Raw genomic sequence first — 14,188 nt, forward strand, 5'->3', positions numbered from 1 at the left:
ATTCTTTTTTTCTTTTTGCTGTTCTCTAGTTGGGTGTTTTCTGCTACCTTCTACATTGCTGTTTGGATCCTCTGCTTCATCTAATCTATTGTTGATTCCCTGTAACATTCATTTCCGTTATTGTATCCTTTATTTCTGACTCGTTCTTTTTTATAGTTTTCGTCTCCATTTCTATTCTTCCTCTCTCTGTTGAAGTACTCCCTGAGATCATTGAGCATTCTTATAACCAGTGTTTGGAACTCGGCATGTGATAGATTCCTTATCTCCGTATCACTTAGTTCGTTTTCTAGAGCTTTGTTCTATTCTGTTATTTGAGACATATTTCTTTGTCTCTCCATTTTGGCTGCCTCCCTGTGTTTGTTCCTGTGTATTAGTTAGCTCTGTGTCTTCCAGTCTTAGTAGAGTTGCCTTACGTAGTAGGTGTGCTGTGAGGTTCAGTGGCACAGTCTTTATGGTCACCTGAGCCACACGCTCCAGGTGTGTCCCTAGAGGTTGTGTGTGCCCTCTTGCAGTGGAGCCTTGGTTGATAATTGCACATCAAGGGGAGGGACTGACTTGGGCTCACTGGGTGCTTATGCTATAACCTTGACTGCAGTGGAGGAGTTGTGCAGGGGCTGATCCTACAGAGCAGGATCATTTCTAGTTTTCTATCTTTGAACTTGATAATTCTCTCTTCCATCTGGTCTACTCTATTTCCAATGCTTTCTAATGCATTCTTCATCTCATTTATAAGCTCTAGACCTTCTGTTTGGTTCTTTTTTATAGTTTCAATCTCTTTGGTAAAGTACTCCTTTTTTTCATTCCTGAGCTCATTGAGCTGCCTTTCTGAGTTTTCTCGTGTCTTGTTGACTTTCTTCATGACTGCAACCTTGAATTCTCTGTCATTTAAATCAGCCTTCCATAACTTTGACTTCTGGAGACTTGTCATTTTCTTTCTGTGTTACCATGTTACCTGGGTCATGCATGGTAGTTGGTGGATTGTTCTTCTGCCTGCACTTTTGAGGTTGTGAAGTATTTTCTTGTTTTGATCTTAACAATTCAGCAGATAATTAGAGGTCTTTCTTTTGTTTTTGTGGTGGGGGATGTCCCTTTTGAGGTGAAAATTACCTTCCTCGTGCCTGGGGTAGTGGGTTTCCTGTGTCCAAGTCGCCTCAGTCTCTGGGTGGGGCACCACCACCACGGTGGGAGGATGTGGCAGGTGGGAAAAGCCGGGTCTGTGAGCCTGCCACAATGCCGCCTCATTCCCAGTGGCTGCCAGACTGCTGTGCTGTAGCTAGGGGCCTGTAGACATTTCTCTGCATCTGCTACCATGTTCTGCCGCCATGGGGAGGGGAAGCCGGCTTCTTGAGCATTGAGGCTGCTTCTGCCCTTACCCTCTGCCAGGCTGTAGTGTGGGGGTCGCACCGGTACTGTTAGCTTGGGCTGTGGCAGCTCAGACTGCGTCTGCAGACCCCGTCCCTGTCCTTCCCCCGTCCCTGTCCTTCCCCCATCCCGCTGCCTCTGTGCATTCCAATGCAGCCACCTTCAGATGTACTGATGATGGCTCGCTCAGGCATGCTTGTGTGGGAAGCAGAGGGACCTTTGTTGGATTAGACATGTCTGCCTTGTAAATTTAAGGGGAGATGCAAAGGGGCCTTTTCACTCCACCGTGATGCTAACCTGCCTTGCTCTTTTATGAGTTCTGACTCCAGGAATTTTGAAACTTTTCTTTCCTCAAAAGGTCTCTGATTAATTGATGAAACAGCATCTCCCATTGCTTTTGTGTAATTTTATACCTCAACAGTCTCCCTCTCCCTAAGCCCTGGGCGGGAGGAGAAGAAACATTTAACATGGATGTGCATGACTACATTGCTAGCCAGTCACCCTCTGGGTTCCACAGAGGGCCTAAGTCCGTTTTTGCGGCTTGAATACTAGCAGTCACAGTCCTTTATTTCCTTCTTTAATTGAATTTGAGGCGAGATTAAGTTTGCTGCTGAAAAATCAACTCATCATCTATAGTTGCAAACTTCAGAAGCATTTCTGAACCAGCGTCACATTATACCCATGCTGGTATTTACAAGGTACAAATGTATTAATCTAATGTTTGGAGCCACATGAATGGTTCTCAGTGCTTCTCAATACTTCATTTCAGAACAAATAGCTCAGGTGCCCTTGCACTTAGCTCTGACTACACCTCATACTGTACTTCCATCTCAGCCAAGGACAGTCTAAAATACGCACTTTATTCAGAATCCTGTCCAAAACACAGCCTTTTTATATCATTCCACCTCTGTCCATCCCACTCATCCATATTCAGCCATATTTCAAGGTTTCTCCTCTTGATTTGGCCACTACTTTGTAATCGTGTGATAAACAAAACACCTAAACTGCCCATCTATAAAATAAGAACGAACCCACTTGTGCTGGTATCACAAGGCTGTTGGGATTATAAAATAACACGTAAGAAAAATGTTATTTCTAGAGAGCACTCGATGAAAAGACTCAGGAGTAGTACATACAGGTCTACAATACCTTATCGAAAAATCCTTGTTTGTGGCCAGAAGTTTTCAGATACAGAGAGGTAAATATATTTTGAAACTCATCCACAGCAGGATCTTGAATCTACGGTAAAAACACTTACGTCCATAATAAGATGTGTTCATACGCACACAAATTTCAGGTCAGATATTGCTGCCAAATGAATTTGGAAACAAACGCAAGGAAAAAACTTGGTTTTCGGAGCACCGTGGATTTCAGATCGCAAACTTGTAGCGGCCTTCACATTTTTGCCAGCACTCGGCCGTTGATTTCGATTTCCTTTATTTTGTTATGTAACTGGCAAAGACACGAGGAAACAGGAAGCCAGAAGTAAACTCACAAGGTACAGTTTGATGTGCACAGCAGCTACAGCAGAACCCTGCACACTCAGCCTCCTGCAGAGCCAACAAGAAGCCTGTCAGTGAAGTAACCGGGAGAAAGGAACCTGCCAAAGCCCAGATGTGGCCTTCCTGGAGCCTCCCATTCAGTCCTCATTTTACAAAAGGGAAAACCTAAGGACCAGAATGGAAAACTGACTTGTCCCAAGTTCAACAACATTAGACTGAGCCTCTTAGACAAGGTCAGATCCCTCTGTCCTTTTCCTTCATAGCATTCACTAGTTTATGTCTAGAGTCATGGGGCTTAACTCTTGGCCTATCAGTAGTCCCCATGGCCAGGGAAGTAAAGTACTATTAGCCACCCTTTAGCCAGCCATCACTGTGGCTGGCAGGTGGTTCTCATAAAGCGGCAGCTCCTTTTGGATTCATTTGGCTACAAGAGTTGGGGAAGAGGCAATCCCTCCAAAGGAGCATGTGCTGGTCACCGAAAAAGGGTCATTAGGCAGCTAGAACAAACCTATTGCAAGGAAAATCATGTACCATTATTCACTGCTGTTATATGCTCTGTGCTAAATACTCATTGTAAACCAATCCTCACAACATTATTTCCCCCAATTTACAAATGGGGAAACTGAACCACCAGGAGAAGTTGAAAGACTGTTTCCAATGATCTGGATTTTGTTCACCTATTTTCTTAAGTTAGACCTTTGCACTCAGGGAAGATGTGCCCAGGGAAGAAAGCAGATGATATTTGCAAATAACATATTCTAGCCTTTTTCCCACAAGTCTGAGTTCTGGAAAGGAGAAAGTCCCCCAGATGGGAAAGAAGGTGGTCAGCAGGTTCTGAAAACAGCTGGAATGCAAGTCTCGTTCTCGAGCAAGACATCAGAGGAAAAGCTGCATGGGATGTAAGACAGGCTGGATTCTAGGAACTGGTACTTCTAATAGTAGAAACAATTACCATGCGAAAGTTTGGAGTCTGTGATGCCACCTGCCTTCAATGGACACCTCAGAATTAGTCACTGATGCTCACTTGGGACCATGAAAGGTTGAATGCAGCTATTTCCCAGGCACTAGGCAAGTCCCTTGACTCTTGTGTAACTTGAGAGAAGGATGGGGATTGAATATACTGCTAGGTGGCAAGATGGGGGACTACTCCAATCTGATTTAAAATAAGCAATTTCTTCCACATTCAAACATTATACCATTCTGCCTATTCTAGGCAGCTCCGTGAACTCAGAGCAAAAGGTAGGCCTTACAGGAAGGCAGATTTACATTCTGTAAAGCAAAGACTTTTCTCAGTCACCACTCAGTCCAATAGTGGAGCCCTCCTGTGCCTGTTTCCTCACCACTAAAATAAGGACAATAATAGGATTTACTTTAAAGAATTGTTTGGAGTATTAAAATGTATCAATATGTAAGGGGCTAAGAAAAAAATGCCTAACTCCCATGTAGCAAGTGCTCAGTAAATGGATTTTTACTGTGGTATACAACAGGTACTCTATTCCATTGCTACCCTTCAGATACTACCGTTTGGGGAAACACTTGGAAACCTAAGTTAAATACCTTTAAAAATGTTCATGTTTGGTCTCCTGAAATTCAAAGGGGCTCCTGAAGACATTCGATATAGGCAAAAAAGACATTCCTCACAGCTTTACTGATAAATGAAAAATAGAAAACATTTTAGTTTCACCTGTTAATGCTACCTCCTGAAATAAGTCAAATCTTGTTTCTTTTCTGTGCTTTTTCACAGCACTGTAGGATCCCATCACTTCATCACTTCTCAGCAGGCCTGTTAGTTACAGTAACCTTCTCCATCACTGTACTTACCTTACAGTCCTGCCCTTCTTTCACCCCCACCCACATGGCATCCCCACGTGATCCTGTTACCGTGCAAACCTGATGGACAGCAGTTCAATTTCGACACATGGTGGTCACTGGGCCAAATCTAGCTGGTCGATTTTTTTTTATTTAGTTTTAATTTATATACGTTTAAGCAGGTAGGTACCATAAGCCCTACCACTTACTAGGTATTTTGTGTGTTGCTTTTATTCATTCAGACTCATACTTTTTACCTGCCTGGCCTCTATAAGATTTGGATTTGTCAACACCTGACCTACAGTATATAATTCAAATCATGTAGCTGGCCTGCTCGTTCTCCAATGAAGATGAGGTTGTTTCTCCCTTGCTATTCGCAAAAACGATAACTATTCATTGGCTGCTTTCTGTCTAAATGGATTCATTCAGGAAATAGTTATTGTGTACCTACTGTGTACCTTGGCACTGTTCTTTGTGCCAAGGGACACAGCAAACAGCAGACCAACATCTCCCTTCATAAAGCTTACATTTGATTAGAAGAGGAAAGCACTATGGGAATAAAGTCTGGGAGGGGACCAGAAAGTGTGGTGGGGTGCCAGTTCAGATAGGCTGGTCAGGGAAGGCCCACAGAGATGAGGGCATGTGATAAAGACATCAAAGGGGGATGCAATGCATTCTAGGCAAGCAGATGCAGTGGTCCTGGAATGCTAGAGGGTTGTCCCCTCCGGTATCTTGGGTGAGTCCTCGTTGTTCTTCAAGGATCAGCTCAATTGCCATTTTCCCAAGGACGTTTCCATTACCATTCCCAGGCAGAATGACAGTCTTCCTCCCATGCATTCTTACACCTATCTCAGCTCTGTGAATCTGTCATCGTGTGTCCATATTGTCCTCAAAAATACGCATTTTAAAAAGTAAATTTCCTGAAGCAAAAGCAGACGTGAGGAGGCATTCCTGATGAAGCTTGTTCTCCTACTGCATTCTCCTAATACAGGGACGTTATCTGGATTCTTTGGAAAGAAAAGTTTTTGGAACCAAAGTACAGGTTTAAATTTACCAGCTAAGGAGGCTGGAGAAAGCCCTTAGCTTTGCTTAAGCCACCATTTATACAGTGGTAAAGTATTGTAACCCAAAACGGCATGATAAAGGCCTAACTCCGCGAAAGCACATAGTAGGAACTCAATAAATAGGGCTTTGTTCTTGGAAAGCAAATGCTTTCCATCATTTACCCCCGTGACAGCTGTTACCACAAGAGGGCACTATCAGCACAGCTGGAAAGGCAAAGCTGCTTTGCCTTCTCAGATTCCAGGGGCCACCAGATCATGCCTCAACCTGAAATCTGTGGTGTGTGAACTTGGAATGAAGACTGGCACTTGACACGCATATGTGGTGATGAGCCTGGCACACCGAGTCTACTGTAAGCAGACCAGGAGAAACAAGAACCTAGTCTGGTGGTGAAGAGCAAAGGTCTTTTGAGTCAGACTGATGAGGGTTTGAATATGGCCCCACAACCACGTTAGACGATTGTATCTCACTGAGCGTATCTGTAAAACATGGTGGTTCCAGGCCTTTGCTAGAGGTGGGTGCTAGCCCCAGTGAGCACTGTCTGGCTTGACCGATGCATGAGCAAATAGATGTGACAAGACCTGCGGGGAAGAAGTCCTGGGGGGACCTGTAACTGCTCACCTACTGTGAGCCCACAGGCTCTGTGCTCTGCTCCCCTCAGCAGGGACTCTTCTGTGTCACTCCCCAATACTGACAGCCTGTGCGAAAACCAGGCGAGACAAGACGAGCAAAGGCCTGAGTGAAAGCATATATATCACCAATTAGGGGAAAAAAGAAAAGTCAAAGTAAGAGCACTTTTAAAAGCTGATGAAAACACATGCCTTAAGGACAGTCCTTCAACAAATGATGTCAGGAAAACTTATATTCACATGCACATGAAGGGAGTGGGACCCGTATACCATATACAAAAACTAGCTAAAAACAGATCCAAGATCTAAATGTAAGACTTAAAATTATGAAACTCTTAGAAGAAAACATAGGGGGAAAGCTTCATGACAATAGATATAGCAATTTCTTGGATATGACACCAAAAGCACAGTCAACCAAAGTAAAACTAGATAAAACTGCATTACACCAAATTAAAACTGGGAATCAAAGGGAACAAGAATGAAAAGGCAACCCACAGAATGGGAGAAAATATTTGCAAATAATATATTTGATAAGGGGCTAAACCTCAGAATATATAAAGTACTCTTAACAACTCAACAACAACAACAAAATCCAATAAAAAATGTGCTTGAATAGACAGTTCTCCAAAGAAAGTATATAAATCACCAAGAAGCATATGAAAAGATGCTCAACACCACTAATCATTAGGAAAATACAAATCAAAACCACAAATAAGGTATTACCTCATACCCACTAGGATGCTATTATCAAAGCAGAAAATAACATATAGGAAGGTCTGAAAATAAACATTTCTAACTAAGAGCTGGCCACAGAAGGCAGTCACATCCTAGGCCTGCAGTTGCCTTTACAAAGATCAATCTTTACCTTAAGTGAACCTATTTTTTCAAACTAAGATAGCATACCTTGGAAATGTCAGAAGAATCTCCTTTTCTGGACCCCAAAAGGCACACTACAAATGGCACAGGGCAGACCACAGAACCCCCTCATTGCTCTCTTGTTCCCCAAATACCATCTCTATACGCTGTAAACGTTAATTATTAAGTATCCCGTACCCACCAATGTAAAATAACTATGTGTCTGCTTTACTTTTTTATCCAATCCCAGGGATTTCCCCACTTTGCTTTCTCCTGCCCCCTTAATCTACCACCAATGGATTTCATGTAACCCTTCTAATGTCTCCTTTTATTTGAATGTATAAAATAAGCTGCAAAACTGCCATTCTCAGAAGCATTTTTTCAATCCATTGAGATTTTGCTTCCCGGCAATTGTCAGTTTGGCTCAAATAAACTCATAAAAATGCTCTACATGTTTGGACATCTTTTGACACTGCCAAGCAAACCTGCAACACCAGTGCATGTACCGCAGTTCAGTTCTGACACTACATGGAGTTAGCACCAGACCTCAGATGAATGTCTCCGTTCCCAAAGACCACCCCGCACCCTCACTTCCAATGCAAATAACAAGTCCTGGTTGTTACCTGTACTACTGACTGACTACTTACTAGTGATTTATTGTAAAAGGTATAACTCAGGAACAGCTAGAAAGAAGGGATGCACAGGGCAAGGTACGTGGGAAAGGGCCTGGCACTTCCATGCCTTTTTCAGGCGTATTACTTTCCCAGCACCTCCATGTGTTCAGCAACCCAGAAGCCATCTGAACCTCAGTTGGGGGTTTTTATGGAGGCTTATGTTGTTGACATGACTGATAAAATCATTGGCCATAAGTGACTGATTTAACCTCTCCCCTTCACCTAGGGAGGTGGGCAGTGGACTGAAAGTTTCAACACAAATCACAGTGGTTCGCTCCCCCAGCAACCAGCTCCATCCTGGGGGGGGGGGGAGGGGCTTTCCAAGACTCACCTCATTACCATAAACTCCAGAGTGCTTTAAAGACGGGCTCATTATGAATAACAAAAGACACTCATTTCACTTTTATGGCTCTGGACCTGTTGCAGGAACTGGGAACAAAAATTTAACAGAAGATGTTCCTATAGCTCTTACGTAGGAAATTGTAAGGGTTTCAGGAGCTATATACCAGGAACAGGGACAAAAACCAAATACATATTTATCATAAATCACATCATCACAATGCTAAACAGTATTTTCTCTATTACTGGGTCTAAATCAACTCACTGGATGCCATTCTCTTAAATGTGGGCAGACTTAATGGTTCTTGATTGTCTTTGTGTGCATTTAAAGGAATTTTAATAATTGTGTTCAGGAAAAAGTATTTATTTGACACCTTTACAAAAATATTTAGGCACATAATTTTCATGTTTATGTCAACCCTCAGTACCCCTTAAAAACCCTAAAATGGTCATCTGGTAAATAGAATCTGTGTTAAAAAAATATTGTGATAGGACATTTGAAGACAAAAATCAGTTGATCATCAGCATGAGAAAGAAAACATTTATGACCAAAATAATTTCTAAAAACATTTTTGTGAGACAACAAATCTAACCAGTAGATTTCTTTTAAAAAGTATTTTCAAACAAGAAAGCTTGAAAAAAGACCCATCATAGAACATCTCTTCTTACCACGATGGAGTGGCACCCTAACATTAAGAACTAGAAGACAGGTTTAGAAAACAGGGATGGTGCCAGAGGCTCACAAACACCCACAACTGAGATGAACCCAGAGGCAGAGGCGTCCGCCATGCGTTTAATTCAGAGAAAGGAAGACTGAATGAGCAGGCTGCGCAGGAATTACCGTAAGATGACAAACTGGAAAAGCTTTAACTGAATTACCATTCTGAAGAGTAATTATCTTCTTCCAAGATAATTTTTTCGTTTTTGAAATTTACTATCAACATATGACAGTACTTTCATTTTTTAAAAACAGGTGGACTCACCTGCATCTCACACAATGGCCACAATTATATCCAGTAGGTATTTTTAAAAAGACCATGAACAGGAACGAAGCAAATGCAGTAAAAGGTCACATTTTTCAACAAATACACGTGTTGCCCAGGCCTCTCACATTTATGGAGGGTGGATTAAGAATCTTGTTTCGTCTACAGTCTCACCATAAAATGACAGTAACAAAATCTGCCAAGTGCACACTGCTTACTGGACAGCGTGCTGAGCAGTTTCACATCCATTATGTCATTTATTCTGATTATGATTTTTCTCTCAGAGAAGGAAAAATCACAGCTTTGTTGATAGGGAACCAATAACACAAAGTTATGGGGAAGCAAGAATTCATGCAGCAGAGGGAGGAGAGATCCAGGCTATTCACGGAATTCTAACGCCTGGCACATCTCAAGAGCTATGCCGAGTATGAGTTATCGAAGTCCTCTTGGATGAAAAAACTGCTTCAGCTCTAGGGGTTGGGGCACCCCTAACCAGTGATACTGGTAACCACAGGCAGCGCGTATGGGCGAATCACTCCTTTCATCGGTTTTTCTCAGGATTATGCATTACTTAAGAGCAAGAGTCGTGTCCCATTCATCGCAGCTTCCCCAGAGCTTAGTGCTGTGTATTGGTTTGATAATGATTTCAGATCCACTTGTTTTGGACAAAAATGAAGTTGTTTTAAGAGTAAAGTTGTTTTGATGAAGAGTGAAGATGTGTCATGATGACCTCATCTCAACTGTTGTCACAAGGAGCTCAGCAGCTGAGGGGAGCGCGTGCGGGCTTATCAATAAAAAACATCTGAAGATGTGACTACGGCAAGGGGACATTTAGACTAGAAGGAGTCTAAATGTTTGCGAAGAGAGTTTAGGAGGACTACTCAAGTGTTCTGTTTGGGCAAAGCCAACCTTTCTGATCTGAACAGCTAGCTCTCTGCAGACCTTTGGGCCAGCAGCTCGTGTATCATCAGCAGTGGCGAGAGGCTGCAGCAGCCCCTCAGAGAACATCTTGCCCACCAGCTCTGGTGCTGTCATTCCCTAGTAATGTGCTCCAGCAATAAGGGTTTTTCGTTTTTGCACCAGCAGCTGGAAGTCAGCCATCTGCTGGTTACGCTGTCTCTCCTGAGAACCAACCTTGTAGAAAAGGTACAACTCAACTAAACTTGGACTTCTTTCGTCTCCCCTTGCATGGAACCATAGGGTAATTAATCTATCATTGCTTTGGAGTATGTTCTTTGTTATTGGCTTATGAAGAGACATTATTCTCTATACTATTGGCTTATGAAATATTACAATTTCCCACAATGTGTGTTAAATACTGGTGAAACAATCTCAGTCTCTGAGCATAATTTGCCACCCAAAACACTTACCATCATGCCTGGTATAAAATAGATGCTTGGTAAATCTTTACTCACTGAATGAGGCCACAGTAACAAGAACAATGCCAGGCCCCAAATCCTGGCCACTATTCCAAACCAGTCATGTAAAACTCTGCTATTCTTTCCATGAAGATCCTTTATCAGCTTTACTGACCTGAACTTCCCATGGATTCTTGATATAACAGGACTATGGAACACTTGCAAATGCACTTTTTTTTAACCTACATGCAAGCTGGATCCTACAACTGATGGACTCACAAAGTCAGCAGCCATATGAGGTAATTAAAAATCACCTGACATGTTGGCCCACCAGGGTTACTTGAATGAATCTGGCACTGACAGCAGACTGGCCAAAGAAGACTTCACAGTCACTAACTCAAAAAGGGGAGCCAGTAGTTGTAGAATTTGGCTTTCAAAATTCTTACCACAGCTCATCTGTCTCAGGGCAAATTAAAGATTTAACTCGATGCTGCCTCTTTTTCATCCCAGGAGGAAGTTAATAGGTCAAAGAATTTTTTACCTGGTAAGATATCAACCTTGGGGCAAAACCCAGACATCTGGGCAGTGTAGAGTACTAGATAAATCTCTAGAGTATATAACCAAGCCTGCGCATAACAAACGAACTCCAAAATAGCTGGCCAGCTTATTTAATCTCCAACTTCCCCAGACTGCTTTCTCTTACTTGAAATGTTGGTGGCAGTTGACTGGGGCATCCAGGAATCAGAACATGGACAGGCAGAAGCTATAAGTTGTTCTATTGCATGTGGTCAGTCAGAAAGCTCAGCAGAGGCCAGGGGCCCTGAGGTCATTTGCATTCTGCGGGGGTTCTAGTTCAACACCTCTAAACACATCCAAAGGCCTTTCATGATGAGAAGTTCTATAATGCAAATTATTTCTAAAGTCAAAGTTCCTTCCTTCTTGTGGCTAATACAAGGAACAGAAATGCTAAAATTAGCTCTCACAATGGCTTTCCACTGTACCCACATAAAACTAGGCAATGCCAGGCAACAGTCACAGCCAGAAGTGCGAATCACAAGAGGCCAGCCTGGAAGTCAGATAAAAGCTCTGGTTTACAGAGGGACCCATCATTCTTCCTAATTTATAAGGCCTATTCCTCTGACCCCAAATTCAATCGACTGCTTGCCTCCTTGAAAGAGCTCAAGCTAACTCAGCTAGCATTCCCATTTCCTCACTCCCACAGAGGACAGTTAATCAATGGCAGCATGATTCAATGGAAAAAATATAAATTTTGACTTATCAGCTAATCACCTACTTTCTTTGAGTCTTGTTTTCTCATAAGTAAAACAGAGATAGTAAGAACCACCTTACACAAGATAAGTTCCTAGTTTCCCACTGGAATTTTCTCAGATCAGATGATACTGGAACAAAGTGAGCCTTAGGACCTCTTACATAGAGCTTATAACTTGGAAGTTGGTCGTGAGGCTAATTCTAGACATCCAGCACCACTGGCCAGGCTTTAATAAAGATAAACCAAAATAAGAGAAAAGCATTAATATGAAAATATCCTCAATATAATTCTTCAAAAATAAATTCAAAACCTACCAGGGCTCCTGATGAGGCACCAAAATATTAACTGTTCAGGTCAAAGGAGCCCAGTGGATTCTAAACCCAGTGAAACAAAAGGTCGTGTGTGCACCAGCAAGGTACCCAGTCTCTTGTATACTCACTGCACAACTGGCCTGAGCAAACACTCATCCCCAAAGTCAACAGATGTCTCAAGTCACAGGACTGTGTCTGAGTGAACACCCACCCCACCCAAAGAGACAATTCATACAATGTCCATTCACAGCTGCTCCCCACTGGTCTTGAGAGAAGCTGCCATGCTCATCAAGTGAGCCAAACTACATGGGATGTAGGCGGCAATATCCAAAGGAGAGAGGTATACTCATGCTATTTCAGGAGAAAGCAAGGTAACAGCTCTAACACTGACACTGCCAGAGCTAGCACAAGCCTTGACACTACAGAAACATCTAGCCAGCCTTTCCCCCTCCAACCAATATATTCAGAAATGCAAGAGCTACTCATACTGATTCAAAAAAGAGTAAAAAGAGTGGCAACTAAACCCAGAAAAGGGAAGCATGGGGAAATAGCTGGTGGCCACCTTGCCCGCCTGCCATTCTCACTCAGAGAAAGGTTGAGCTGCATGGTTTACAAAATGCAGCTCTTCACATGCATGACCTCATACTGTAGCGTTTGCTTTCACACCGTTGTGGGGTAGGTAGGGCAGGTGCTTTTAACCCCCTTTACAGATTTGCAGGTTCTGAGAACTGAGAAACGTCTGTGACTTGTTCATAGTCACAATGTCTTCTGAATGGACTGACACAGCTAAGTTCTCTGTCTTACTCTTGATCACTATAGCAGGAGTGAGATCACTTAACTACTTCCACAAACATCTCTGTACCTCCAGCACTTAGTACAGTGCCTGGCACATATTAGGTACTCAATACATTTTAGTTGAATGAATGAAGCAGATGGATGAATAAAGGACTTAAAGACCTACTTCTTCCATCCCTTCATTATCCCCATCCAACACAACAAAGAGGGAATGGCACATTTTCAAGGAATGTACTGTGTTCATTCCACGAGACCTCAGGAAAGCCAACACGGAAAGCCATACACTTCAAAGCCCCATGTATTTTTTTAGTGCCAAAGTTGTCATCTTTGGCAAATGCGGTGACGGTATCCTTGTGAAGAAAATGCAATCGTTACGAAATCTAATTCAAAGAAGAGAAGTTTCAGATACTTGGCTGCATTTCCAGAAGGAAGCAGGCTAAAAACTGCCTTGAGACGCAGCAACGATTTGAACGATGAGGCTGCAGCTGGAGCACTTTCCATATGCAGCTCTCAGGGACACCTGGATAGCAAACTAGGAAATAAAGTATTTTCAAAACACTGATGTTTCACTGTCGGTACAAAAGAAAAATAAATTAAAAAGCCCGGTGCATTTTCCAGTCTGATATAAATTAATTCAAATGGCATATTTAAAATAGAGTCAATTATAAGTTTCTCTCATAAAATAGTAAAAGGCAGCAATCAATCCTCAGATTGTGTAAGTGCAAAGGAATGGTATCTTTCTCTATAATCAAGACCCCTCAGTATCTGTAAGAACTGCCAGTGTCCGAGTTGATCAAACACGTGGGCCTCCATCGTCCAAGCAATCCTCTGGTCATACGGCTCCTTTCCCCTTAATGTCCAGCTTGTTACTGGCCTCTGACTGTTTGCTCAGCTGCTCTTCAGAGAAAGTGATGTAGGAATACACCAGGCTCCCAGCAATGCTGCAAAACAGAAGACCACCATCAGGGAGGAAAGGAGGAATGGCAAACGTAAGGGGGGCGGGTGTGAGGGGGGAGCTGCCTCTATAAATTAACAGCACATACAATTAAAATAGATACAGAAGTTTCATCTGCCATACTAGAGACATGCCTTTATCATGGCACTATCCACTGTTGTCGATGCTTTGGGAAAACGTCTGCACATAGTAGCCCACAGGAGTGCCAATTTTTACAACCTTTCTGGAAGACAATTTGTTGAAATAAAAAACTTTAAAATTCTGCTTATCCTTTGACCTAGCAA

General features: G+C 42.6%; 1 protein-coding gene across 1 annotated transcript in view; it reads right to left on the reverse strand.

Moving 5' to 3' along the window:
- Positions 1-8,575: 8,575 nt before the first annotated feature.
- Positions 8,576-14,188, reverse strand: part of SLC35D1 (solute carrier family 35 member D1) — a 45,010-nt gene continuing 39,397 nt past the window's right edge. Inside the window, exon 12 of the mRNA XM_019732211.3 lies at positions 8,576-13,890. Within this exon, the coding sequence (XP_019587770.3) occupies positions 13,782-13,890 (109 nt within the window). The 3' untranslated portion in view covers positions 8,576-13,781. The remainder of the gene's footprint in view (positions 13,891-14,188) is intronic.

This window comes from Rhinolophus sinicus, chromosome 14 (genome assembly GCF_057876585.1).
Source record: "Rhinolophus sinicus isolate RSI-liver-muscle chromosome 14, RSI-T2T, whole genome shotgun sequence".
Taxonomy (NCBI): Eukaryota; Metazoa; Chordata; class Mammalia; order Chiroptera; family Rhinolophidae; genus Rhinolophus; species Rhinolophus sinicus.